The 27,302-nt window shown below is 48.3% G+C and overlaps 5 protein-coding genes and 1 long non-coding RNA gene across 14 annotated transcripts; 4 read left to right on the top strand and 2 right to left on the bottom strand.

Moving 5' to 3' along the window:
- Window positions 1-572: 572 nt before the first annotated feature.
- Window positions 573-2,347, top strand: LOC6897361 (thioredoxin domain-containing protein 9). Its single transcript, XM_002137478.4, has 3 exons — window positions 573-720; window positions 919-1,167; window positions 1,240-2,347. The coding sequence occupies exons 2-3, from the start codon at window positions 991-993 to the stop codon at window positions 1,711-1,713; spliced, it is 651 nt and encodes a 216-aa protein (XP_002137514.1). The 5' UTR covers window positions 573-720; window positions 919-990; the 3' UTR covers window positions 1,714-2,347.
- Window positions 2,348-2,502: 155 nt separating this feature from the next.
- Window positions 2,503-3,519, top strand: LOC4801850 (uncharacterized). Its single transcript, XM_001358844.5, has one exon. The coding sequence runs from the start codon at window positions 2,681-2,683 to the stop codon at window positions 3,422-3,424; it is 744 nt and encodes a 247-aa protein (XP_001358881.2). The 5' UTR covers window positions 2,503-2,680; the 3' UTR covers window positions 3,425-3,519.
- Window positions 3,520-3,682: 163 nt separating this feature from the next.
- On the top strand, window positions 3,683-16,261 carry Orp8 (Oxysterol-binding protein-related protein 8). 8 transcript variants are annotated; one of them, XM_015181939.2, is made up of 9 exons: window positions 3,683-4,972; window positions 8,526-8,627; window positions 12,165-12,214; window positions 12,735-13,113; window positions 13,185-13,856; window positions 14,199-14,362; window positions 14,418-14,596; window positions 14,666-15,841; window positions 15,909-16,261. In XM_015181939.2, the coding sequence occupies exons 1-9, from the start codon at window positions 4,543-4,545 to the stop codon at window positions 16,138-16,140; spliced, it is 3,384 nt and encodes a 1,127-aa protein (XP_015037425.2). In that variant the 5' UTR covers window positions 3,683-4,542; the 3' UTR covers window positions 16,141-16,261. The 8 variants fall into 8 exon arrangements, with proteins under 8 accessions (XP_015037425.2, XP_015037429.2, XP_015037428.2 ...); XM_015181942.2 differs by having other exon boundaries at window positions 3,698-4,972; window positions 13,185-13,421; XM_015181943.2 differs by lacking the exon at window positions 8,526-8,627 and having other exon boundaries at window positions 3,686-4,972.
- Window positions 12,380-12,843, bottom strand: LOC26534044 (uncharacterized). The gene is made up of 2 exons (XR_001451738.2): window positions 12,709-12,843; window positions 12,380-12,654 (listed from the first exon to the last, which is right to left on the bottom strand). It is a non-coding gene; the product is annotated as an uncharacterized lncRNA (long non-coding RNA).
- A 1,430-nt stretch (window positions 16,262-17,691) lies between the features above and the next one.
- On the bottom strand, window positions 17,692-21,174 carry LOC4801853 (zinc finger protein 501). Of its 2 annotated transcripts, none has more exons than XM_001358847.4 (3): window positions 20,082-21,172; window positions 19,490-19,990; window positions 17,692-19,279 (listed from the first exon to the last, which is right to left on the bottom strand). In XM_001358847.4, exons 1-3 carry the CDS (start codon window positions 20,719-20,721, stop codon window positions 18,726-18,728), a joined length of 1,695 nt encoding a protein of 564 aa, XP_001358884.2. In that variant the 5' UTR covers window positions 20,722-21,172; the 3' UTR covers window positions 17,692-18,725. The 2 variants fall into 2 exon arrangements, with proteins under 2 accessions (XP_001358884.2, XP_015037430.1); XM_015181944.2 differs by having other exon boundaries at window positions 19,265-19,402; window positions 20,082-21,174.
- A 129-nt stretch (window positions 21,175-21,303) lies between these two features.
- Window positions 21,304-22,864, top strand: Sirt2 (Sirtuin 2). Its single transcript, XM_001358848.4, has 4 exons — window positions 21,304-21,522; window positions 21,590-21,672; window positions 21,730-21,826; window positions 21,885-22,864. The coding sequence occupies exons 1-4, from the start codon at window positions 21,438-21,440 to the stop codon at window positions 22,763-22,765; spliced, it is 1,146 nt and encodes a 381-aa protein (XP_001358885.2). The 5' UTR covers window positions 21,304-21,437; the 3' UTR covers window positions 22,766-22,864.
- Window positions 22,865-27,302: the final 4,438 nt, after the last annotated feature.

A 27,302-nucleotide genomic window follows, 5' to 3' on the forward strand; every position in this document is an offset into this window, starting at 1 on the left:
TTAAGGCGGTGAACAACTTGAGTTAAGCCGCGAAAAAGAATATTGTTTGTAAATTGTTCTTGTAGATCCAACCTATCCTAACCCTTCTATTCTCGTTTACCACGATATCTTTTACCTGAGCTGCGCTACATTCTTAAAGTTTCATAACATACCATACCAAATATATATGGGAAATGCAAAGGTATGGACATGGTATGGTATGGTATGGGATTGAGATATATACAGGAATATAATTAAATGCATGAATAGGTTAAAAACATGTCAGCTCGGAAAACAGGATTTTAATATTAATTTATGGACTATAGGGTATAAAAATACCCGTACTCAATAAATACATATGTTGTTGACATGTAGCAAATGTGTAGTTACCATGTAAAAACTGGCACATTTTTGTTGACCTTTTTTGTCTAAACCTTATTTTATAAACATACAATAAAGATGAGTTCTTAAAATAAACCATTCTTGTGTAAAATTGATTCGATTGTCGGATAAAACTATATGATCAGGGTTGAGGATCCAAGCTGACTAGTAATATCCCACCGAATATCAAAATCGAGGAATATGAATGAATACACCGACAAATATTTTGTCGGTATATTTTAAAAATGAGACGGGATTGGACGGTGTATTTTGTAGATAAGTCCACGGTCACACTGTCACAACACTACGCTAAAATAAACTTTAAACCATTAAAATCAATGAAATAGTCGAACGATCAATGTACGTACAATCTAAAAAGTTCATTTGTTGTTGCATTTGACACAGCCCATTGCAAACTTCCACTAACATGGCCTACTTAACCGAATTTTCCACTAAACATGACGCATCTGCGGCTCCTATGACTACGCCTTTCATTTGTGCCGGACACATACACAACCTCAACCTCGACCTCACCTCAACATGCCGCACCACACGCAGAGACAGAGCTAAACCAGAGGAAAATCTTCAGCGCAGGTTTGTTTGCTATCTGGACAGATAGAATCACCAGCCATGGCACACCTATTGGAAAATCAATTGTTCAATGCGGCCAAGACGATCGAGCAGCAGCTGGACCAGCAGCTCGACCGCCTGGATAACCTGGACTCTGACGACCTGAAGGTGTTGCGCGAGCAGCGCCTACGCGAACTGAAAGAGCTGAACAACAAGAAGCAAGAGTGGCTCAGAAATGTGAGTAATGCCCCCGTGGCTGCCGCACCGTTTCCGCCAAGAGCTGACCGATTTCTCGCCTCTTTCCCCCAGGGCCACGGCACCTACACGGAGCTGGCTGATGAGAAAGAGTTCTTCGAGGTGTCGAAAAAGTCACCCAACATCGTGTGCCACTTCTACAGAGACAGCGCCGAGCGGTGCCGCATCGTGGACATGCACCTGAAGACCCTGGCCGCTAAGCATGTGGAGGCCAAATTCTGCAAGGTGAACGCCGAGAAGTCCCCATTCCTGACGCAGCGCCTGCGTATCAAGGTGATACCCACGATTGCACTGGTGAAGGACAGCAAGACGAAGGACTTCATTGTCGGCTTCACCGACCTGGGCAATTGCGACGATTTCTCCACGGAGATGCTCGAGTGGCGCATCGCCCACTCGGGGGTGATTGAGTACAAGGGCGATCTCATGCAGCCGCCAGATGTGAAGCGCAAGCCGTACATGAACCGGGCGCAAAAGACAATACGTGGCGGCTACGATTCCGATGACTCTGACATCGAACTGGATGACTAACAACAGCCACCCATTCCGTAACCTTAAGCCCAAAAGTCCCAGCCACACACAAAACCCACACTCAAAGCTTGGCCTGAAACAAATCGGAAAAACAAACAAACACAAACACACACACAAATCAAAAGCTAGCACATGGATCTAAACCAATTAGGCATACTTTTTAGAGTTATTTATTAAATAATACGTTTTCAAACGTATTCCTGCTGCTGCGTCCCTCCTCTCCCCCCTATCCACTCCGCACATTCAGTTCGTATAGCATTAGTATTCGGTTGCCTTTTACCCCCGTTTAAACACTCTAGCGAGCTTAAAAGTACCCTAATCTTAATTATATCTCCTATGAAACGATGTTTATAAAGCCTCAACTATTATGCACAATTATGTAAACTCTTTAATACTGTTTTTTACAATAATTTCTAATATTTTTACCCATGTGTTATCCACTTGCTAGTAGTTTACAACCCATCTTCGAGTCTGCCTCTGGGGCATAATCCGCACGTACTCAAGCTCGCTCTTAAATGGTGAATGTAAAAGAATGCACACAACAAACAAAAAAGACAAACAAAATATCATCTGGCATATATATATTTTCTAACAATTTGACAGAGATGTAATGCATTTCCTAATGTAGTGGTAACTAACACATATGTACAAGTTTTTTATATTTATTTTTGTAATTCTATAAAGCATCAGAAAGAAAACTATTAAATTGCATATTCTCAAAGAAAACCAGTGACTCGATTCGATTATTTGAAAAGTGCGCGCTGCAGCAGGGCTGCATGCGATTAAGTTGGCAGCCCGGTTTGACGAATAACGGAAGCATCCGTCAAAAGCAAAAGGGACGCCTGATCGCAAAAATTTATCTGACGCCAATTTAGCTTGTTCGCTATAAAACCTCGCAGTCTGCCCGGGACTATAAATCTCTTGTCCAAATCCTATCCATCGGAGACAGACAACAAGCTCTTCAAGAATGGTTCTCGTACCTGCGGCCCGCGGCATAGTGCAGGCTCTGATTCGCTCCAACACCTTCGAGGAAATAGCCCAGATTATGGAGTGCGACGTGGAGAGTGTGGTCAGCTGCATCAAGGAGTGCGAGCTCGTCGAGGGAAACACCGCCACATTTAAACTCCCGACGAAGCCCGCGGCTGTGATCAAGACAGTGCGCCTCCCGCACAAAATAGCGAATAATGTGGTGATGAAGGTTCAAGATCATCCCATGCATGTGCAGCAGAAGCATGTGCCCCAGCACGACATCGAGAGGAACCGTCGCACCCTGCAGAGTCGCGTGGTCGATATCAAGACAAAGCATATCCAAGTGAGGAACGTGGGGCTAAGTATGGCCGCCAAGAGACGCCGCATGGCCTGGGCCACTGCACACCAGGACTGGACAGTGCGCGACTGGCGCAATGTCTTCAACATGGACGATCTCAAGTTTGTAGATGGCACGCCGCCGAAGGAGATATTCGTGGATACCCTGGTGGGTCCAGAGGGGACCAATCGCAGTGACCTGAGTCTCATCGAACAGCTGATGGCTATTATCCTGCCCAAGATCCAGACGCAGGCTCCGAAAAATGCCCAAGAGTTTCGGGCCGTGCTCTACGACGCATGGCACAGCGACCAGGAGATGGTGGACAGGATCGAACAACTGTACGAATCGATGCCGGGGCGTGTGCAGTTAGTTTTGCTCAGCGGCGGTGGCGAAACCAACTTCTGACAGGTCCCCGATCCCACACCCCCGCATTTGTATATTTACTTGTATCTTGATTCTCTTCCAAAGAGTGACGTAACGTAATAAAAAATCTGTTAAAATTACATTCAAAATGTTGTGCCAGTGCAGCCCTGGCTGAGCTGTGTTGCGACCCTGTCCGAGCAGGGTTGGAGACTACGAGTGCATCAGCTGCTTGTAAGTCGTCCCCGAAAACAGCAAAAAGCTTTAACTTTTACAACGGGACGCTTTTGCACTTCCAGCGTCTTTGCCGCGTCATAAAATAATACCAGCCGTATGTTCTACGATGCGAGAAGGGGGGGTTTGCGTCTGCCCATGCCTGGGCGGTGAGGTGATGTGGTGCGGCGGCATGGAATGGAATGGCTGCGGTGGATGAGCTCATACGAAAACGAAAAGAAACAAGTTTAGCTTTTTGAAATGATGATGGCTGGCTGGACGGTGGGGCAGCTTCATTCGAACGTGAATCGCGAACGACGCCGGATGAACGACAGCGGACGCCCACGAACGACAACGGCCCAACGATACAGATACGAAAAGCGTGTGACAAAGCCCGCATAAGTGTGTCCATTTCTCTCTCTGTGTGTGTGTGTGTGTGCGTAGAATTTTACTAGCAGCAGCAGCAGCAGCAGCAGCAGCGTTTTTCTTTGCCAGTGCTACTAATTGGTGGGTTTTAATGTTACGTGGCCATAACGCGGCATTAATCTGGATTAATTAACAATCGGCCTGCACTGACAACAGCTGAGCTGGAGAAAACGTAGGCATCTCTCTCGCACACACTTTTAGTTTTTCGTTTGTTTTTTGGCAATGCTGCTTGTAAGCAATCGATAGAAGAAGAATCTAAATTCAAAACAAAACAGAACAAATTCAAAGTGCAAAAAAGAAGGGAAACTCTCTCTCGCGGCAACAACAAAAATCAATAATTGGCCCCGTGCCCGTGTGTTTGTGTGTCACTGTGTGTCAGTGTGTGTGTGTGTGTCCCTCTCTGTGAGTTGAGTGTGTATTGTGGCTGCCTGGAGAACTGGAGCAATGCCTTATTGATCAGCCCCCTGGAACAGAACATTCAAGTGCAACCGAAAGAAAGTGTATCCCAATCGAGAATCCCAACCATGCAGTCGCCCCAGCCAGCGCATCCGAGCGGCAGTGGCAGTCATACGCCCGTCAATCCCACGTCCAGCCTCTCCTCCGTAACAGGCACAGCAGCTGGCAGCACCAGTACGCCCATCAGGATCAACAGCGCGAAGCACTCTGGCGGCGGCGACTCCTTGCTGCCATCGCTGGGCCTGGCTGGCGGCAGTGGGACGGGTGCATCCACCTCCTCCCACTCGATGCCAGGCACCCCGCAGCAGTCCAGTAGTGTCCCGACGGGCAGCCATCTGCAGCTGCAGACTCCGAGCGCCACTGGCGGCGCCGTGACGCCATCCGGCCTCTCGATGGGGGCCTCGAATCAATCGCTGGGCGTGAGCGTCGGTGCGGCCAGCAGTGTCGGCGGCATCAGCATTACGCCACCGAACAGTGCTGGTCTCCGTCAGTCGACAGGTGAGTACAGCTGCCCCTCACACCCCCTTCCCGTACCTGCTAGATGGCCTGGCCCCAATGGCTTTTTGATGTCTTTTTTTGCGTTTTTCTGTTCATTTCGTATTCTCTTTCTCCTCTTCCTCTGCCTCTGCCTCTTACGTCTTGTTTTCCTTTTTAATTCGATTCAATGTCAGCGGACCACATACTCCACCGCAACACTCTCTCTGTCTCTGTGCCTCTCTGCCTCTGTGTTCTCCATTTCGTTTAGTTTCGTTCCGTTATGTGTTCTTTCGATTTGATCATTCACAATCGAAACTAATCAAAATGATTAACATTGTAGGGGGGCACACACAAGCACACAAACACACACACACACAAAAATAATTTTTGATATCAGTTTCAGTTTTGATTTGCTGTGGCTTCTCGCATTTCAAAAATTCATCTAATGTCCATCCCGTTCGCTCATTCATTCATCCGTTGAGTGTCGGAAACAAACCATCTCCCCCGCCCCCCCGCCACTGGCTCTCCCTGTGGCCCCGTTATCGCTTAACACTTTGCTTTGTTCGGCATTTAGCACACTTCCGTTGTGTCGGAACCATTCATCCAAGTCCCATGTCTGTCGTTCACTTTTCTTTTGATTGCTGTAGTTGTAGTTGTCGCTGTAGCTGTAGTTGTCGCTGTAGCTGTGGTTGTATCTGTCGCTGGTGTTAATTGATTTACATACTAAGTAGTCGGGGTGCTGTCTGACTGGTTGCCATGCTCTTGGCTCTCCACAAATTTCCCAAGGTTTGATTGTCATATCGGAACATTTGGACATGGTCCGGTGTGGTTGTGTTTACAGTGTTGCCATGGCATCGGTGATACTAGGGATACGAGTCGAGTGTTCAAGGCAGATTCCTTATGGAATCCCCAGTAATTAATTGACTTATCCACTAAGCGGGAGAGATCTACTGACTAAGTGGATTAGCTATAGCAGTACAGCTTATGGAAATACAAAGTAGATTAGGGGGAAATGATTTGTTTCATATCAGAATATTCATCGCTAAGATCCTAGTTAAGATCCCTCAGAAGGAGGTTACGATTATGATTATGCGTGGCTCCAGGCTCTCTCGTCTCCAGTATTTGGAGCTTAATCGTATCTGATTTCTGTTCCTAAATCATGTGTCATTTTCGTTCTGTTTTCTCACAATTGTTTAGTACTTTTTATTTGCCATAACGTATCACTTAACACCCGATAACGTATCTCGTTTCCACCTGCCGCCCAAGTTTTAGGTTCTTCATTTCCATGCATTCCCACCTTCCCCCCCCCCCCCTCCCCCCTCTTGCTTTTGTTCAGCTTACATTCTACACTGCAACATGGTTTCGCTTTTGTTTCTGTTTCTTGATTGTTTTTGCTTCTCGTTTTCCCCCTTTTTGTGCTGTTTATCGATTTCCATATGACTTTTGCTTTCTGCCCGGGACAGGTGGGTAACCAGGACAACATCACCAATCAATGCTCGGCGGGGCGAAGGGAATTTTGCACGCCCACCCTTTGACCCCAAGTCCACAGAAATATGTGTATATTTTTGTTGCTGTTGCTCTTGATTATTATTGTGTGCTATTGTCGTTAAATTGTTTATTTCGCATGTTGTATTCTTTTATTGTTCAGATAGACACATACACCTATGTATATGTATATCTATATATGTGTGTAGTGTACGTAATTAGCTGACACAAGCGCTCATACTCCAGGCTAAATGCGACTTTATAATTGCCATTGTACGCCGCGCCGCGCCGCGCCTCGTCTCTTTTTTTTTTGTTGGCTGGCCCTGGGCACAGTGGGCGCGAATAGAGCTCGCCCCCGGTCCTGCATGAAGGTGTGCAAATTGTGGAAACTGCAAGTCAGAAACGCTTGGAAAATTGTACACCTGTCAAAGAGGTGCCCCCACCCCCACTACCCACTACCCTCACCCCCGACGGACCTGCTCGTAAATTTGCAAAAAGGGAAAATGCGTGAAAAATAAATACGAAAAAAATCGATGGATTGCGGCAGAGCCAACCGAGGTCTTCCATGGCTGGGGTTGCTGGTAAAAGCTCTTGGGCTGCAATCCATAAATACTTCTAAAGCATGTCCTTTCCGCACAAGCGAATGCTGTAAACTGCTTACATGTCGTGTACGCGTTTCGCTAAAGTTTTGAATGCTCTTCCAAGGAAAGAGCATACATGTGTCGGCTATGGCTGCACTCTTTTTTCGCGAACATTTTAAGTGGAGCTTGTCGCGAACAGAGGCAGGCAGCATAAGGGGCAGCGGGCGGGGCAGAGGTGGCAGCGGAGAGTGGGTCACCGAATGTGGACTATAGACTTTGGGCCGGACCTCCTCTCGTGCTGATGAGCTCTATTTTTGCGTATGTTTCGGCTAAAAGATGGCCCCACGAAAAGGTCAACAGCGAGAGGGTGAGTGGGGGGGGGGTGCACTGGGGCTGTGCTTTTGTTCGAGTCTCTGGGCTAAGGCCGATTTGCATCTGCATTTGCATACTGAACGAGTTTCATCCTGCCCTGTGTGTCCCGATGAATATTTTATAGCATGCTTTTGGGAAAATTACAGGAAAATATGTACATAAAACATGGCTAGAATGGGGTGGAGAGGGGGCTACCTGCCGTCCGTCCCCACGCCCCACATGTCACTCTTCATTGATCCCCGAAATGGAATTGTAATTGGATTACCTCAAAAAAGAAGCACAACCGAGGACCCTGTGGGGGTTCATTTAGAGTGGCGCCATGTGACGTCACTGGGGAGGGGAATGCTGGGGAGGTGGGCTGGTGTGAAAGTGCAGAATGCACTTGCATCATTGGAGGGTCTGGTGTGTCCATAATTCTCGCCGCATGACCGCATGCCTGAACTTTGAACTATTCCCGTATTTCAGTAGAGGCTTTGGGGCTGGTGAGGCGTGTTCTAATTGCGTAAATTGATTGCCTGCAAGGCGGGCGGGCACTCCGGCACTCCGGCACTCGGCCGCTCGAGCTCTTTATTTAAAATCAATCAAGGCATTGTATGCTGTCTTCTGGTACGAGTCCTCTATCCCTATCGCCTATCTTAATTACCGCCAGGCAGGCAGCCAGGCAGGCGCCTCCTTGGCGCCCAACGAGACCATCTTAAGCGGGGACGGTTGGGGGCTTGCAACGGACTGCGTGCTGAGCTCCCATGTCTGATACGGAGACAATTGATGAGCTCACATAATTAAGCCCGTAATGGTAATGGATGGTCTCGGATGGTGCTGCCTTATGGCCTGATTGGATCAAGCTCCTCCTCCCCCTCCCACTCTAAACTGTAGATAACTGTACTTCTGTGTGTCTGTGTGTGTGTGGCTATCCTTTTGTTCCTTCTGTGTGTAGTATGTGCTTTATTTTGTACTTAAAACGTGTCGATGTCGTCTATGTGTCGTGTGCGTACTATCTGTAACTAAAACTGTCTAAACCAGTGAACCTTCTCTATATATCTATATATACATACATATATATCTATATCTTTATACATATTGCTCGCTTTCTCTCTCTTTCTCCCTCCGCCCGTACATGTGTGTGCTGCTCTCCTCAGTATTCGATTTCAAATTCAAACGGCGACCTTCGCTGAAAGTGCTCTTAACGAAACTGCCATCCAACGACAGTTTGAGCAACAGTCCGGCGCCATCATCGCCAGGTGAAGTTCCTCCTAAAAAAAACCACAAAAAAAACAACAACAACAACACTCTTTCGACTCAATCAATCAATCACCCAAACATCACATTCGATTACATTTATTATCGATTAGCGATCACTGATCATCTCTGAAATTTCTTTGGTTTCTTTTGACTCGAAGGATCATCCACTAGGGATCATAGTCTAGAGAGAGAGAGAGAGAGGCTCTCTCGTAGTTGTGAGAACTTATGTTTCGTTTCCATCCATCACGATCATAATCAACTGAGCAACTGATCACCTGATCACCTGATCACCTGATCATCTCTGATCATCTCTGATCACCTGATTTTGCTGACCAAAAACTACTTGGTGTCGCATTTGTATGCATCTCCCATCCGCCAGCTAATACTTATGTATATGCCCCACCCAACCTTAACCCAATCCCCCAACCGAAACCCCCCCTACTCCCCCGTCACCCCAAAAGTCAGCCAAGCATTCCATTTTTCTGTGACGCATTTCGATTGCCATTTTCGTGCCATTTCTGTGTAGAATTTGCTGTGGAACGACTGCGGGCACTTTATCATCAAAAGATTTTGCGATTGTGTGCTGTGGAGAGTCGGGAATTATTATTAAATACTCGAGTGCTGTTGGGACTTTTCGCTTGGCAGAAAGAAACCTGGATAAATGCTTGTCCTTGGGGTCTGGTCGTACGATATCTTATCGTTATCGTTATCGCTTTGGCTGGGCGGTTATGGTTTTGATTTGAGTTTTACAACCCTAAAAATGTTGCGAATCCGCGATAAGAAACCAATTAGGTGACAAATCTCCATGGAATCTATAGAGCGAAAGACTTTTACGATAGTTTCAGCCTAGGATTTCCCGCAAAAAGAGGTCCATTGTAGAGGTGAATCATCCATTGACGAAACGACAACAGCATTTTCCTTATCGCTGGCACTGATAAAGGTTCATGTTCTGATTTCTGTGATGAGTAATCCTCAGAAGCACACCTGTGCTTCGACAGGTGTCTGCGAGCCCCCTCCTTTCAGCCGTGACACACATAAAATGCTCAGGTGGTCTCCGATCGGGATTTTATCTTTGGGCAGACAATTATGCTACATTTCACAGGTGTTCCTTACCCATTTATCATGGACATTGGACTGGGGACACATTAATTGGAAAAACAAATAGGTATTTTATGATTCAGTAAATTTACCAAGGAAGAAGCTGAGATTCTAGCTCAGGCCTAGGTCTGCAGTCGATTGTTCTGGATATCTGGCTATCTTTACAATGGCTTTGATTTCGATCTCTATTATGACACGAATAAATCCAGGCCGAGTACAACCCAACGTGCACGTGCCCTGTAGTGCACAGATAACGATCCGCCCTGTCTCTAATCTTCCACTTGGGATAGGTTCGGGCTAAGGAGATCCCACCTGAGTCACAATCCATGAAAGCAAGCCATAATTGCTGGGTGTTGTGTTGTACAATATATAATTTCAGCACACACGCTGTTCTGCTGTCCGGCCGAAGATACGGCAGCTCCTCTGCTGGGACCCCATCGATAACGCCTCTCGAAAGGTTTGCGGCAGAGCAGCAGCAGCGAGGTCAGCGTTGTTATCGTTATCTGAACACCCCACACACATGTTGTCTATATCGTATATTCACGCGTTTGAACTATCTGCTGGCTGCGGCAGAGGCAGAGGCAGAACCTGAACCAGCGGCGATCTTCTCTGCTAGAAATATTGCCACACTACTCGTGCGCTACGAAATATACATACACTCTCTCCCGCTCGTGGCTATTCGTGACCAGGTGTCTGTTCGTGTCATTCGAAAGGTATGTGCCCGTTCGCTTAGGGGACATTTAGCATGTGCCCCAGGCTTAGGGGTACAGAATGTCCCCACTTTTTAATGGTTTAGCTTTAGCTTAAATCCTTGTTCCCAACAGCTGCCATTGCACAAGCGAGTGCAAAGAACAACATACATGTCGTGTGCATGACGCAGAAAATACTGCCCACCGCTGACCGAAATTAAGGCCAAAAGTGGACCGATTCTGGCTGATATTTTGCCAACCGAATGCAGTGGAAAATCTTTGCCTAAAACTCAACCAAAATTGATGAAAATAAATCTAGACCAGATCTGTCTGTAGAAAGTAGCAGGAGACTCAGTTTTTGATCTTTTGCTTGTCATCCAATATTGGACACTGGAATGATCGGTTTGTAAAAGTATCAACACCTTCGGTTCTTGGCTATTGGCTCTTTCGAAAATAATGACGAGCGTGCTCCGAGTGCATAAACAGAGCGAGCCAGCGGGCAGACCAGACAGTTGTTGTGGCTGTGTTGGCCGACCGACGTTGTCGTCATCGCCGCTGGGCCCCAGCTCTCAGCGCGCTGACGGGTCTCTGCTCTGCTCTGCTCTGCTCTGCTCTGGTCTGCTGCTGCTCTGCTACTGCTCTGCTACTGCTGCTCTGCTGCTGCTTTCAGTTGTCATTTGCTGCTGCCGCCGCTTGTGCGCTTTTGGGCGAGCGTTTCGTTTCGCGCCCGGCGGCATATATCTCAATCAGTCGGCGCGAGAGGCCGGCGGAACGTCGGAACGGCAGAAAGCCAGAAAACAGAAAGAAGTCGAAAACACACATTCAGCACGCAGTCGTCGGCGTCTTCGAAACGGTTGCCTCTCGCATAACGCATAACGCATACGCCATGTAGTGCCGCCTTGTAAAACGTGTGAATGAGCAAAATAATAATGAAAATAAATATGCAAAGAAACTACTGCCTGTAAAATACATCTGTATGTGGATGTAATCTTCGGAACGGAAACCAGTTGAGAGCCGGAGAACAGGAGTTATGTCCGATTGGTCATGAATCTTCTACAAAGCAAGTGGCAATTATTAATCCAACAACAAAAAGTCAACAAGAAATTATAATCTATTCTCTCTGTGTGTGTGTGTGTGTGTGTGAGCTTTACGATTATATACTCTTTTTGGGTATTTATTTTTAGACAAGCAATAAACGAAATTAATAATAATGTGGAATGAGCGCGAGGGCCGGACAGCAGTGCCGTAAAATGCAAGTACGAGACACTTGACAATGCCAACCCATACGTGCCCCGCGCCCCCGCGCCCCCTCGCCCCACGACAGACCTCCCATAAGACTCTCGCTCTCTCGGTGTACGGAACCGCGCGAGATGTAGTCGATGTTTGTTTGTGTATCTTGCGAAATAAATTAAAGCATATTCGTAAAATAAATAAAACGACTGCCCCGGCAGGCCCATCCGCGACCCATGGCCCTCCCCGTCTCCTCGACCTGCGCTCACCTTTAGATATTGTTGATTTTTATGCCGACCCAACCTGGTCCTAGTTTATTGTGTTTTTTTTTTCGATCGTAAAACGTCGATGGAAAAGTTTTTTCCCCTTTTGCGATATATTTTTTGTTCATTTTTCGGATCGATTAAAACCATCTACGAAATCACACACCACACACGAATATCCCATCCAAGATCCAAGCTCCAAGCTCCTGATTAATGAAAAACAATCATTACGTAGAACATATTTTCCGTTTTACAGGAATCGCCAATTGGGCCTCAGATAATCGGGACGGCAATGTGGCAGATAAGGCAAGTATTCCCGAACCGAATACGTACATAATTATTGTATAATTTTTCTATTTAGTTTGAGTTTATCAAAAATTAGTTGCCAGCAAACAGAAATGGGGTCATTATCTATATCTACAGGGAGGTGGGGCGGGCAAGAAGTTGCGATAAGAGTGGGGTCTGGTCTGGTCTGGTCTGGTCTGATATTTATTGTAATCGATGGACTTGGAACATGCCACGTGCAACATGGAATGGATATGACACATTGTTCTTTCTACTTTCATTGGAATTATAAATGTTAATTAGATTAACACTTGAGTTTCGGGCTTCCTTGCTTCTCCAAAAAGAACTTTTGACAGCTCTGCCTTGAGTAATTTTCCGTAGACTCTTGACGTGAGAGCACCAAGCGCCTGAGACCCGCCTGAATCCATGAAAATATCCCAGTATTTGAACGTTTTCCATTGCTGTTATGGGAGAAAGGTTTTAGTCTCACGAATTCCAGATATGGTATGTCCTACTTATTTGATCTCTGGCATTCTTATAGTCCGCTGCCGATGCCGCCAAACTCAATCGAAAGGAGTCCTACAAGGCCCAGCGGAAGAACTACCGCAAAGAGAAGAAACGCGTGGCCAGCGAGCTGATGAATTCCCTGCAGGATCCAGCCGTGATTGTGCTGGCCGACTGGCTGAAGGTCCGCGGCACCCTCAAGTCCTGGACGAAGCTGTGGTGCGTGCTCAAGCCGGGACTGCTGTTGATCTACAAGAGCCAGAAGACCAAGAGCAGTCACTGGGTGGGCACCGTGATGCTGACCGCGTGCCAGGTGATCGAGCGGCCCAGCAAGAAGGATGGCTTCTGCTTCAAGCTCTTCCATCCCATGGAGCAGTCCATCTGGGCGCCTCGCGGACCCGACAAGGAGACAATCGGTGAGTGGTGGTGGCCAAGCGCCAAACAACCTACGCCTGATGCGACCTCTAAACTATAATTGTTCTTGCAGGCGCCGTTGTCCAGCCATTACCAACCGCCTACCTGATCTTTCGAGCGCCCAGCCAGGCGGCTGGTAAATGCTGGATGGATGCCCTGGAACTGTCGCTGCGCTGCTCGGCTCTGTTGCTGCGCACCAACAGCAGCACAGCGCCGTCCAACACCTCCTACGTGGGGGAACCGCTGCTGCCCGTCTCCCACGAGACACAGTGGTCGGAGGCGGACTACGAGAAGCACTTCAACGACCACGGTAAGTGGGGTCAGTTCCTGGCTGTGCCGCCCGACATGGAGTCCTCGCGCTCCGACACCAGCCTGCCCTCGCGGGCCCAGACTCCACTGCTGCAGCAGCTCTACAGCAGCGCCGTCAGCAACTGGGAGCGCACCAAGCGGCTGCCACACTTTCGGCATCATTCGGAGCAACGAAAGAGCTCCTGCAGCGATGCCTCCAGCTGCGACTACGCCTTGGGTACCCAGCGCAAGCGTCGCCTCCTGAGCCCCGTCAGCAAGTCCCTGTCCCTGGGCGGAACAGGGGCCCTGGGCGGCAGCAGCTCCAGCGAAGAGAACGAGGATGACTATGGTGACACGAGCGCTGGCAGCCTGGCCCCGGCCCCGGGCCCTGATCCGCGGCCTGTGAGCGCTCCGCCCGAGTGCCCGTTGCAGCCACGGTTCCGCCTCAACGTGAAGGGTGATGCCGAACAAGTCGTTATAGCTAGATATTGTCGTGCTGGCGTTGTCGATGTCATTGTAGTTGTAGCTGGCTAGGATCAGGATCAGCGTAGACTTGGAAATTATTGTTCAAAATTATAGAGTATGTGCCGGGAAGGGCACCCTCTTAGACACCGTCTGACCCCTCTTAATCATTAGTCCTTGCTGCTGTAAAACAAGAGCGCCTGCACCTGCCTTGTATTTCGCTAATGAGGCTGACAGCAGTCGAGAGCTTTGTTGTTAAGAGGCTGCTACAGCTAGAGAAACGTCTGTGGCAAATGCTTAGCCTGTGTCTCATTTCAATAATTCTTAACCCTTTCAGATCTGGACGCGGACAGTCAGAATGAAGCGCCCAACGCCGCCATGTCGGGCCTGGAGTCAGAATCGGAGTCGGATGCGGGCGAGGCCGTACAAGATGATACCCTAGAACCAGCCGACTGCGTGGAGACCACCTATGTGCCCTTCACCGAAGAGGAGTTTGGGGAGGTAACTAAACGGAAGTCATCTCCCTCCCGCAACATTTCACACGTTTCTTCTTCAGCAAGGGGAGCAGGTGGAGGAGTTGGCCGAAGAGAACAAGAGCCTCATCTGGTGCATTGTGAAGCAGGTGCGTCCTGGCATGGATCTGAGCAAGGTGGTGCTGCCCACGTTCATCCTGGAGCCACGTTCGTTTCTCGACAAGCTCTCGGACTCGTATTACCACGCAGATTTGCTCTCCAAGTAGGTCATCTCTTCCCCTAACGTGTGCTTCATTACTAACTAAGACTCTGACTCTGACTCTCTCTGTAGGGCCGTGCAGGAGGATGATGCATTCACGCGCATGAAGATCATCGTGCAATGGTACATGTCCAGCTTCTACAAGAAACCCAAGGGCCTGAAGAAGCCCTACAATCCGATATTGGGCGAGACGTTCCGCTGCTATTGGCAGCATCCCAGCGGCAGTCGGACATTCTATATTGCCGAGCAGGTCTCGCATCACCCGCCCGTGTCGGCCTTCTACGTGACGAATCGCGAGGATGGCTTCAGCATCACCTGCTCCATCTTGGCGAAATCGAAGTTCTACGGCAATAGCACCTCCGCCGTCCTTGAGGGGGCGGCCACGATGACGCTATTGCCGCGCGGTGAATGCTACACGGCGACCACGCCCTACGCCCACTGCAAAGGCATTCTGATGGGCACGCTGTCCATGGAGCTGGGCGGCAAGATAAACATCGAGTGCGAGAACACCGGTTACAGGACGGAGTTAGAGTTCAAGCTGAAGCCATTCCTCGGCGGCTCAGAGTCCACCAATGTGGTTGTGGGTAAAATCAAGCTGGGCAAGGAGACGCTGGCCACCATCAATGGACACTGGGACAGGGAGTGCCGCATCAAGGACGCCAAGACGGGCGAGGAAACCCTTCTGTTCAAGGTGGATGCCGATCTGCGCGCTAAGCGGCTCCCTCGATACCTGGTCCCCGTCGAGGCGCAGGAGCCGCACGAGTCGCAGCGCCTGTGGGAACGCGTCTCTGAATCCATTGCACGCGAGGATCAGGTGGCTGCCACCGAAGAGAAGACCGTACTGGAGGAGAAGCAGAGGGCCGCCGCCAAGGAGCGTTCGAGCATCGAGGCCCCATACGTGCCCAATCTCTTCGAGCTGGATAGCTACGGCCAGTGGATATACAAGTACGCCGACCTTCGGCCCTGGGACGTCCGGAACGATGTGCGGCAGTACGAGTGCCAGTACAAGGTGCTGACCCAGACGCGCCACAAGTCGGTTCCCATCGTCCACGGGGCCGAACTCATGCATCCCCTGCGGAGCTCCATCGAACCGGTGGCCCGCTCGCACAGACAATCGGGGGCTGCCTCCTCGAAGGCGCCCAAGGCCAAGAACAAGAGCCTGGTTCTGGCGCCGCGAGACACCAACTCGGACTCCAGCCAGTCCCCCCAGGGCGTGGTCAAGCGGAGCTCCTCCAGCTCGATTAGGCAGTAAGTGAAAGGGCATTGCCTCTCTCCTCGTGGAAAGTACTACAGTATCGATTTTTCTACCTTTCAGAATTAACGCGGCCCTCGATCAGGTTAACCGGGTGCTGGAGGAGCACTCGAAGCAGCTGAACGACATAAGTCGGCGACTAGAGCGAATGCAGTATGCTCCCCCGGCGCACCTGAGACATGGCGCACAGAACATGCTGGGCGGCGGTGTGGCCCTGTCGACGGTGATCAAGTCGCTGATCTATGCTCTCATTGGGCTGACCTTTAGCCTGATCCTGCGCTGGCTGTTCAAGTAAATGCGGACGGGCAGGAGAGGGCAGGGCAGTTGCGGGCGCAATTTGTTTAGACTTAAGAATACATTTTGGTCAACCTTTAGATAACTTATAATACACCCTATAAAGAAAGATTCTGACTGTACGACGCCTACTATTGTATTGTATACTGTATTGCCTTTGCCCGCTGCCAGAGATGTGCAGCTAGAAGCTCTATTTGCGCGAGAATCCAATCACGAACTAAGTCATAAGTGTTTGCCGTATGTACTCGTAAGTCCCCTCCCCTCCCCACTCACCCACTATCCCGCAGTTAACGGCCTAGTGCAAGTCTCCTTCTTAACTCCGTAGCACTTTTTGGGTAGGCTAGGATAGCGGATAGATAAATATATACACACACACACACACACACACACATGCATATAGTATAGTTGCACCTGATTTCGTAAAAATTCCAATATCTTCGATACTACTGTTTGGCTAGTTCGCTTTTTCGTTTCGTTGTTGTCTCTCCCTTCTTTGAGTAATTATACGAATACGTACTCTTTTATTACCTTTTAACCGATTACCTTTTAGAGCGATTAACGAACGAACAATGCTCGAGAGGCTGTCTGCTCGACACCACCCGCACCCTAGAGATTTAATGCGAAAGTGCTTATAATATGTATCTAATTTTAGTACTACCTATATCTTATATACATGACCTCCTGTTTTCCCTTGTATTCCCCCAAGACCTGCAAGCATTTCACTTGAAGTGCATATTTAATAAACTATCTTTTTTTCAAATCAAATAAAAAGAGGCTATTGCCCATCTTTAAATGACATTTAATGGGGATGGGATTGGGGAGTAGTCCCACAGGGATAAGGTATACATACATACAGTATAGTATGGAATAGTATGAAAATTCCTCTGGCTATCATCATCAAGATTCAATGCTTTTGAATTGAAATTCGTTCTTAAAGTTCCAGGGAATCCAAGAAACCTTAATGTTTTTATGTCTGCTGGCGGACACACTGCTGGCCACATTTGTGTATTCCTCTAGTATTCTGGTCAGTGGATATTCTATCAGTGGATATCCCTGTGAATGTCACCTAGTTTCATCCCATAGTTTCGATTCCAAATCTATACTTCTTTGGGATTGGATTATATCTAGCCGTTTTCAAAGTTATCCTGAGCAAAACATATCTCCAATTGGGTTATTTGATTACAAATTATTCTGTTTAGAATTTAAGATACTGCATTTGCAGTTTTCCTTTTTCCAGCTTGATCGTAAGCTCATCTTGCAGAAAGAGATCGCTCTGAACATACATAAGTATTCCTTCACCTTAAGTTAATAGGAATCTCCCTGTTTGACATATACAGGATTTATATTTAACCTCTAATCCTATTGGACTGCAATCAAAAATTCTCAAATGAGTTCTATAATAGGTTGGGCAATCGTACGGCAAATCTAACTAAATCGTTGAATGATTGGAAAATGTGATAGAATAGCACATCATATAAGATTCGTAGGAGACAACTGTTGGGACTGGTGTTGATAAGGTCTGAATGCAAGATTAGTGGGGTACGTTAAATAGGGGTAATATTTCTTGTTTTCCATGTTTTATTGTTGTTGTTTTTAGCTATTCGCTTCGCTTACATTTACAAGTAGTTTATTTATATGTATATTTTGTATATATACTATATATTTTCTACAACATTTACGTTCATACTCTGTGTGTCTATGCAGTAAAAGCTGGTTTTACTTGTTTTTCGCTTAATATAGGGACTCTCGCGTCTCGTCTCTCCGTTTTCTAAGTTTTTGTTTGTTCTAGTATAAGCAACCCGGTTTGTTTTTCAACTTTTCTTTCATGAATAGTGTGGTATTATTTGATTATTTATGCGATCGCGCCGTCGTTCCGCTTGTAGTCATTTGAGTAAAAGATGCTGCTAAATATCCGCTAAGAGTACACTTATATAAATAGTTGCGTTTTTGTTTTGCGATGACAACTTATGTATGTATATGTTTAGAGCGGGCGGGGGGTTACACACAGTATAGCAATAACTAGTTTTACCATTATTTGTTTACTTTACTTTACTTTAGTTTGCTTTCGGGGCTTAACATTTAACACGACGAGAAAAGCTGGAGAGAAGCTAGACTTGACTCGGGGGGTGGGAAACGGGAGAGGCTGGATCTGGGGCTGGGTGACAACAGTTATGAGGCTAATAGTAGTAGTATTAGTAGTAGTGGGGGGATAGTATAGAGTTTTAGGCTTAAACACCCTGTATTATATGCGTACGTGTGTGCACGTCAGATGTACGACAGTACGATGTACGGCTAGCCTTAATTTACAATTGGACATGCATGTGGATCAGCTCTCCTACTATATAGTTACATACAATTGCGCTCTGCACAGCAGGTAAATAACACTTTTGAGTATATCATTCAAATATAGTATTCATGTAATCATATTCTGTATACATATGCAACTCTATAACTGTATGCGGTTTATGTATGTGGCATGCATATTGCACTATTCCTCAATGGCTGGTTGACTGGCTCGCTGGCTGGGCTGGGCTGGGCTGCGCTGGCTGCGGACTGGTGGCTGGAGATTGGAGCGTCGCCTCTCGCCTAGCACGTGTGCACCCTTAGATGATTCTGCAGGGTGCTCTTCTGCCGGAACTGCTTGGGACAGTAGGAACAGTTGTAGGGCTTTTCACCAGTATGGATCTTCATGTGATTGTTGAGCGTGGCCACCTGTCGGAAGTTAACCTCACAGATCTTGCACTTGTACGGCTTCTCACCCGTATGCGTCTTGATGTGATTGACCAGGGTGCTCTGCTGGGAAAAGAACCGCTGGCAGACGCTGCACCCAAACGGACGGTCCGGATTCTCGCCCTTCAGCATGTTGATGTTGCCCACCATGGTTATGCGACCGGGCGGCGAGGCGGCCTGGAAGTGTTCAGACTTGGTGTTGGTCTGGAAGTGCTCAGACTTGGCCGCAACAGCAGCCACATTACTGGCTACCACAGAGCTGACCGTGGTGCCGCTGTCCAGAAAATGCAGTAACGGATGATGCTCCAGCTGGAGGATGTTGTGCGTTGCCCCGTGCAGATTGTTGGGCAGCAGTCCGCTCGTCAGTTGCTGCGTTCCCGGCGCGAGGGGCACTGGCATCGAGTGATCCACTGCAATTCGATGTGCGGATTGGTTCGGTTGATGTTGGAAGAGGGTTGATCGGTTGGTGGTTTGGTGGTCGGGTCGGATCGTAACGAATCGGTGTTTGCATGCGTACAAAATTTAAATAAAAGCTTCGTTAGGGAAGAGCGTTAATGGTCAATGCACACAGTGATAACAGAAAGCGGCTCAGTTGTAGGGCGAACACACAAGCGGCTCACCTGTGGCTGTGACTGTGCCTCCTGGCTGCTGCTGTTGCTGCTGCTGCTGGGAGGCCAGATGCGTGTGCGTCTTCATGTGGTTGGTGAGGGTGCTCTGCTGTCGGAACTGCATGTGGCAGTAGGAACACGTGTATGGTTTATCTCCCGTATGGATCTTTTTGTGATTGGCCAGCGTGGCCAGTTGGCTGAAGGACTTGTCGCACGTCTCACACTTGTACGGCTTGGGATCGATGTGCGTCCGCTCGTGGTTGTGCAGCGTGCTCAGCTGCGGGAATCGCCGCTTGCACACGCTGCACTGGTACGGTTTCACCAGCTCCTCGGCCGCCGGCGAGCTGTAGCTGCCGGAGTATAGAGTCTTTGAGATTTGTACGCGCGGCATATGCTGCTGCTGCTGCTGGTAGGCGTTGTGCATCTGATTCGCCTGCGATTTCCTCATCTTCCCAGATGACTGCGGCTGGGGCTGATAGTTGAGTAGTGACGTCGGCGTGCTCGACTCTGCCGCTATGTGGGGGAGAGTGCGGAATGGGAAACAGTTGTTGGGATGTTCAGGGTCTGGCCGAAGGTGATTCCTCAGTCAAAGGCTTGCACTTACCCTTATGCGTCTTGATGTGATTGATCAGTGTGCTCTGCTGCCGAAAGTCCTTGGCGCAAATGTTGCAGGTGAACGGCTTCTCGCCAGTGTGGATCTTCACGTGGTTGGTCAGTGTCGAGATCTGGCGGAATGCCTTGTCGCAGTGCTTGCACTTGTAGGGCCGTTCATCGGTGTGTATTTTCATGTGGTTGCGTAACGTCGTGAGCTGCCGGAATTTGTTCTTACACACGTGGCACTGCTTCTTTTTGCGCGGGTCGTCCACCACCGACTCCTCCTCTTTGATGAAAGTCTGCACAATCTCCTGCTTCATGGGCGGTATGGGCGTGTGATTGCCCCCGCTATTCGTTGTGGTCGTCGATATATCTAGCAGGTGGACCAGTGGATGCTGCGGATGTAGCATGGTCTGGTGGGTGGGATGCTGGATGGCCTGCACAGCGGTCAGTTGGTGCAGCGCAAACTGACTCTGCTGCAGGCTGGCCAGGGTGGTCGACTGCTGCAAGGCGTTTCCAGCGCCACCGCCTCCTCCACCCCCGCCTCCACCACCACCGCCGCCACCACCGTGCGTGGCCAGCTGGGCGGGCGCATAGTGCTGATAGTTGGCCATGGCAGCTGTCGCAGCAGTTGCATGATTCAGATGCATAGTAATGGGGTTTGCCTCACCGATCTGAGGTATTCGAAAAATCTTCAGCTCCAGCTAGTGACTTTTGGGTCGCTTATTGTCTGCACATGAAGGATGCGAGTGGGCGCGTTATACAATTTAATTGAAACCCCGCAGCCATTTGCCACCAGAGCCCCACCACACTCCGCCGTCGGTTTGTTATTTTAGCTGTCTGCTGCTGCTGCTGCTACCACGACCTGCCCTGGCACCTGGCACGTCGCTTCCACGTATGCGTTATCGCAAGCAATTTGGCAAACACTCTGTCCTGCACAACATGCCACACAGTTTTCACAGTTTTCGCGAATCTTAAAGTTGCGTTTTATATGCTTAATGCAAAATTTTCAGGCCACGCTCTTTTTGTATCCGTATCCTTATCAAAACAAAAATGACTGGCGTGGTTTTCCAGGGCCTCGGCACGGGCAGAGCTGCATCGGCAGTGGTCGCTCGCCCACCGATAGTGCATATCGAATAGTCGGACCAGGGCTGCGCTCCAAAAAAGTGCCGAATTGCGCACTGCGCATATCGCGAATACTTTCGATAGCAACTATCGGCTGGAAAATATCGATGAGTCGAAAATTACGAACGTAGCGTGTTTCGATATTGGTTTATTAAAAACACAAAAACAAACGGCAGGTATTTTCCGAAAAATTCGAGACCTTCGATATATCAACTATCAAAGGCTGAAAACCTGCTTCAGTATGAGCGACAACAATCAGAATGAGACTGCTGCAGTGGAGATCGCCCCGAAGGAAGAGGATTCCGCCGAAAGTGATAATAGCGAAGGTCTGTTCGGACTGACAATAAACAATTGTCATGACTGTCATTTAGTAATGTTTTGTGATAATTCCAGGTTGTCTCACAGTAGATGGTATAAGTCGGCTGCTCGCAAGCACTTTGAATGTAGGTCCCTCATCGACTAAGCAGAAGGAAAAGGTATGGTGGCCCACTCACTGATTAAATGAATGTTGATGCATTATTGATTTATTCCAGGTCATAGCGGATTTGACCTTTAAGGGCCTTGCCGACCACTGGCATGAAAATGGATTCAAGAAGATTATCACCATGGTTGGAGCCGGAATATCCACATGTAAGTCAACTGAGTGTACGTCTGGCCGCGCCTTTTACATTTGTTGCCACTCGTTTAGCCGCTGGCATACCGGACTTTCGATCACCCGGCTCGGGACTGTACGACAACCTGGCTAAATACAAGCTACCCTACCCCACGGCCATATTTGAGTTGGGTTATTTTAAGAAGAAACCAGCTCCCTTCTTTGCCCTGGCCAAGGAGCTGTACCCTGGTTCGTTTGAGCCAACTACGGCACACTATTTTATTCGGCTGCTGCATGAGAAGGGTCTGCTGCTGAGGCACTACACGCAGAACATTGACACGCTGGATCGCCTGGCAGGCATACCCGATGAAAAGTTAATCGAGGCGCATGGCAGCTTCCATACAAACCATTGCATTGGCTGTAAGAAGGAGTACGACATGGCGTGGATGAAGAAGGAGATCTTCTCCGATCGGCTGCCTACCTGCACAAGCTGCGAGAAAATCGTGAAGCCGGATATTGTCTTCTTTGGCGAAAATCTACCCGAAAAGTTCCACAACAGTTTAGATGGAGACTTCAAGGAGTGTGACCTTTTGATCATCATGGGCACCACGCTGGAAGTGCATCCGTTTGCATCGCTGGCGCAGCTCCCTGGGCCGCGCTGTGTGCGACTGCTGATTAATCGCGACGCCGTGGGACGTCCCAAATACACCACCTGGATGGATGGACACAACGACGATTTTCTGCTCTACAACCGGCCCAACAACACGCGGGATGTGGCCTTCCTTGGTGACTGTGACGAGGGTGTGCTGGAACTGGCCAAAAATCTGGGCTGGGAGGACGAGCTGCAGGAGCTCATCTCCACTGAGCGAAAACTGTTGACCGAGCAGGAATTGGTTGCAAAACAGAAGCCGCACGCTGAGGAGGCTGCCTCTACCAGTAGCCCCGAGAAAACTGCACCGCAGGAAAGAACGGATTAGATAGTTAAATTAGTAGTTAGGTTCGGTTTAGAGTGCAATTTGTAAACATGGCAGATGTATAAATGGACAAAGGAATGCGCAGCATTGCTTGTAAATCCAGAGCGTTTCATTTCATTTTGATTCGGCTCGTTTGCGGCTTTCGATTTGTCCTCTCGACGACATGTAAAGGACGTGAACGAAGCCATAGACTATACCCAATGAAAATATATAGGACTATAAGCTGATTTGTTATAAGCCACATGATTGGTTATGCTGAAGTGCAGATCAGGGCGAAGCATCAGATCGGGGAGATCAAGTATTATACTTTATCGATTGCTAATGTGGAATTAGTTCGTTTTGTCTCCGAGGTTGTTCAGAAGATACCTTTAATTCTTTCAAAAAGAAATTCCCAAATAATCTTTAATTCCTCAATCCGGAATTACGTAACGATATAAAATATTTTAACTATCATTTACCTCCACACTGACTAATATTGTGTGACAATTCCATATTCCTTATCTTTTATGAAGAAGGTCTGCCTATGCACTACCTGAGCGGATAATCCACACACTTAACCTCACCAATCTGGACCTCTTCGACGTGGTCTTTAAACAAGAAGTCTGCCGTCGCTGGACATCGGAATACGTCAACGAACTACGGAAACGAAACAAGTGGACAGTGGACAGCGCCATCATCACCACCAGGCTCGAGGCTCTCAATGTAGGTCTCGGAATGCTGATGACGGCACAGGTTGAAGGTCCGCTAGATGAGCTGTCGAGAATTCCGCAGTACACCCTCGAGCGTTCGGGCTCCTCGAAATTTATCGTGTTGAATATTTTGGCGTTCCGAGCCATTCGATAGAGAGTCCTAGATCTCTCGAACAGACAATCTTGGAAGTCGGGCGACTTGAAAACCTTTGCGATCATATTGTTCTTCTACTGAGAAGGCTGAAATGCATACTGTAACTCCTCCGCCCACGCGTGTTTCAGACAGAGGAGGCAGGCGAAGAAGACTCATGTTCACGCATATCGTTTTCCAATGGTTTAATTAGGTATACCATCTGTTGGGTATCTAGCTAGAGGAGCTCCCGCAAGGCAGACCATCATGACCATCATCCCTCGCATCGATGGACGCCTCGATTCCAGACGCCGCCGTCAGGGTTACTAAATACGGACCAGACTGGTCGACCAGCCCAGGAATTGGCTGCCGGGCTTGGGGCAGAGCACTTAAAGCAGCGTACTGTGCCCCAGAATCAGATCAAGGCTCTGGTTCGGGCATGTGGCTGCAAGCAAACTACAGCGTTGTCGATACAATCAAATATAAGCCTTCAGGACCCTGGTCCAATGTACATGGAGCCGGAAGTGCCCTTTAGCGAAGCATTCCTACGACATTTTCCATGCAGCGCGCCAGCACAGACTGCATCAGACTCATAAGCTCTGGACTCCGCTCCTACAATTGGGAGCAAACAAATTGCAGTTTTAAATAATAGCTTGAAATTAATAAATCAGACCTCGACCAACAATATTTTGTTGTACTTGCTGTCTGTACAGTACTGTCCACGTGTCTACATCCAAGGTAGAAAAAGGTCAATAAAGGGCACTAGAAATTTATCTCGTGCGTTGGAGTTGGATTGGCAATGAATACTGTATAATATTCAATAAATTCAGAACACGAACCTGTCGAGACTGTATTGGCAGGTGAATGTGCACCGGAGGCATGGGGCATAAGAAAGTCATGATATTAGCCACATGCACAGAATTTCCACTACTAGAGATTGGTTACCTGTTGGGGATGGGCGGACAGTCTGCAGGAGCTCATCGCCACTGAGCGGCAACCGTTGTGGACTCGCATGAAGAGGAGACCAGCAGCTGCCGGAAGAGGGCTAGGCGGTATGATAGGGACTAGGGCTTGGTTTAGGGTGCAAATTGTATAGATGGGACATGTTTGAACGGACAAAGGAATGTGCATCATGGCTGGTAAATCCCGTGCGTTTCATTTCATTTGGCTCTGGCTCGTTTCCGGCTTTCAATTATTCAAGTGCCATTTGTGAGCCATTAGCGTTAGCCAGTGTCCGTCCAGCCGAAGTCGGGAGGCAGGGTGGCCGTGGCCGAGGTCCCTTTTAGCCGTGCCACCGAAAACCGCAAAAACTGATTGAGTTGCTCTGCCGTTTCCGGCGCACAAAAAGCTGAAACCGCCAACAAAGGTTAACTCTCGACATGGTTCTGGTTCTGCTTCTGTTTCTGTTTCTGTGGCAGCATTTGCTGGCTCTGATCCTGCTTCTGGTTCTGATTCCGTTACAGCTGCCCACTGCCCCATTGCCGCGCCCCCCAACGTCATCAACCGCCGTTGTGGGCGTTGTATGTGGCATCCTAACAGAATGTTTGTGTGGCATGCAGCTGCATCCTGATGCTTGCTGCACCAACTTAATGACTCACAATCTGTCCCACAGATAAACACACACGCAAACAGATGGACAGAGAGAAAGAGAGAGAGAGGGATGGGGAGAGAGAGAGAGAGCGAGAGAGGGATCTGCCTCATACTCGTACGGTTTGCTGGTAATGAAGCTTCTGCGGTGAATTGGCCAATAGAAAATACGTACGGGCTGCACTAATTAAAACCCAGCCCGAACCAGCACAGCGGGTAACCTCCTGTCCCTCCGGACGGGGGAAGCAGAAACTGATATTGTTAATCGCTGGCAGGGAGGATGCGGATGCTGGAGGTGCACACTAGGAAATCAGATGCAGCAACGGAAATATTGATGGCCTCGCAATTTGTTGCAGTTGCCCCACAACTTGGGCAATTAAAGCTAATGGCCCCAAGAACTTGTCTATTTGCAATTTTCCAGAGTGTTTGGCTGTCTGTACTCTGTACTCTGTACTCTGCAGTCCTGTGTGTGTATCCTGTGTCTCACTCACTCAAAATTGACTCAAGTTGCCCCCAATATTAACTTGACTTGACTTGGGCGAAAGCCCTCTGCTCTCCGCTCCGCTCCGCTCCTCCAATGTGGAAGGAACGCCATTAAGTGCACTCCATACACACGCACTTGATGATGCCGAAGGCGAAAGTGGTGCCGGAGGGAGGGACCAAAGGGCGGGGCCATATTTATGTGAACATGTTTCATATTTGTAATCAAAATGACGCCACCCCCGACCCCCGACCCCCGACCGCCGGCACCCGGCACCCGGGATCATCTAATCCCCACTCTGAGCCTGTTCATCAATGGCATTGAAACAAAAGACGAGTATTCCTTGTAGGGACATTCCTCGATGTCATCACCGACAGCTGTGCTCGCGCTCTGATATTGAATTCTTGACATGATTGTGCGGAGGAGCAGTACACAGCTTGCCATCGAATTGATTGCAAAGACACACCCCCCACCCCCCACCACACGCCCACGCCCACATGGAGAGGGTTTAAAAGCATTTGAAATCCCATAGCCGATACCCAAAACCACAAATAGCTCAAGCGGTCTCTAATAAAGCAAATCGAAGAGATCTTCATTGATTGTGTGGGCCCCAAAGAATAAAAAAAGACATCTTTGATGGGCGTTTATTCTAAAATATGCATTGTTATCGTAGCATAAACGGAATCTTTATGAATATTTTATTATGGCTTTAATAAAAAGAAAAACCAGAAGGAGCCGCAGCACTCGGGCGACGGCTGCCAAATGCTGTTCTGAAAAAGCAATTTGTGTCAATAAATGTGCGGGAGTGTGTGTTTCTGTGTCGGGGGGCATTGCATATGTGTGTGGGTGGTTACCCAATGTTCTTTTTCGCATAATATCCCATCCCTCCCAGCAGTCGACGGAGCAGCTCCAGCTCCAATTCCAGCTCCCAGCATAATCGTCATAATCATTTTATGTGCATGTTGTATAGCTACTTTTGGGCGCATAAATTTTTATTTACGTCTTTGTCAACACAATGCTCCAAAAACGATTGAGTGTGCCGTGCCCCTCCCGCATGCCACACTCTCTCCTGCAAAATTAAAGTGCGATTTGAAATGATGCCCTGCCTGCCTGCCGCACAGATCCAAATTGGCGGTTTTCGTGGCTCCAAATGAGCTGCGGTGGTATGTATAAAATATAGTACATTTCCGCTGTGGCTTTATCCGTACACAGAGGAAAAAACCTGACCGAAATCATCACGACAGGACAAGAATGCATTTATAACATATTTCATAGATTGTTTTCCCTTTGACTCGTATGGTCTTTGAAATCAGGAAATATATGCCCTTTTTTCAGTGCACATAATACTGATGTGCATAAATATGATGGCCACCAACCAGAACATAACCAATTCGAATGGTGGCCAAATGAAATTATTCACAAGATCGGACATATCATATATTCCTTATAATCAAAATAAAATCAATAAACAACAAACAAAATTAAGGGATTGTCACTAGAGAAGTGTAACGAATTGAAAAACCAAATAATTCGCATTGATTTAGCTGGTTTCCTCCCCCTCGAAAGCGGAAACCCGTCCACTGGCAGTGGGGTGACCCCGACCGCATGCTGCATTGATTTGGACCAGGAAAAACCTCGTCAATGGCTGGGGTG

The sequence above is a fragment of the Drosophila pseudoobscura genome, chromosome 2 (genome assembly GCF_009870125.1).
Source record: "Drosophila pseudoobscura strain MV-25-SWS-2005 chromosome 2, UCI_Dpse_MV25, whole genome shotgun sequence".
NCBI lineage: Eukaryota > Metazoa > Arthropoda > Insecta > Diptera > Drosophilidae > Drosophila > Drosophila pseudoobscura.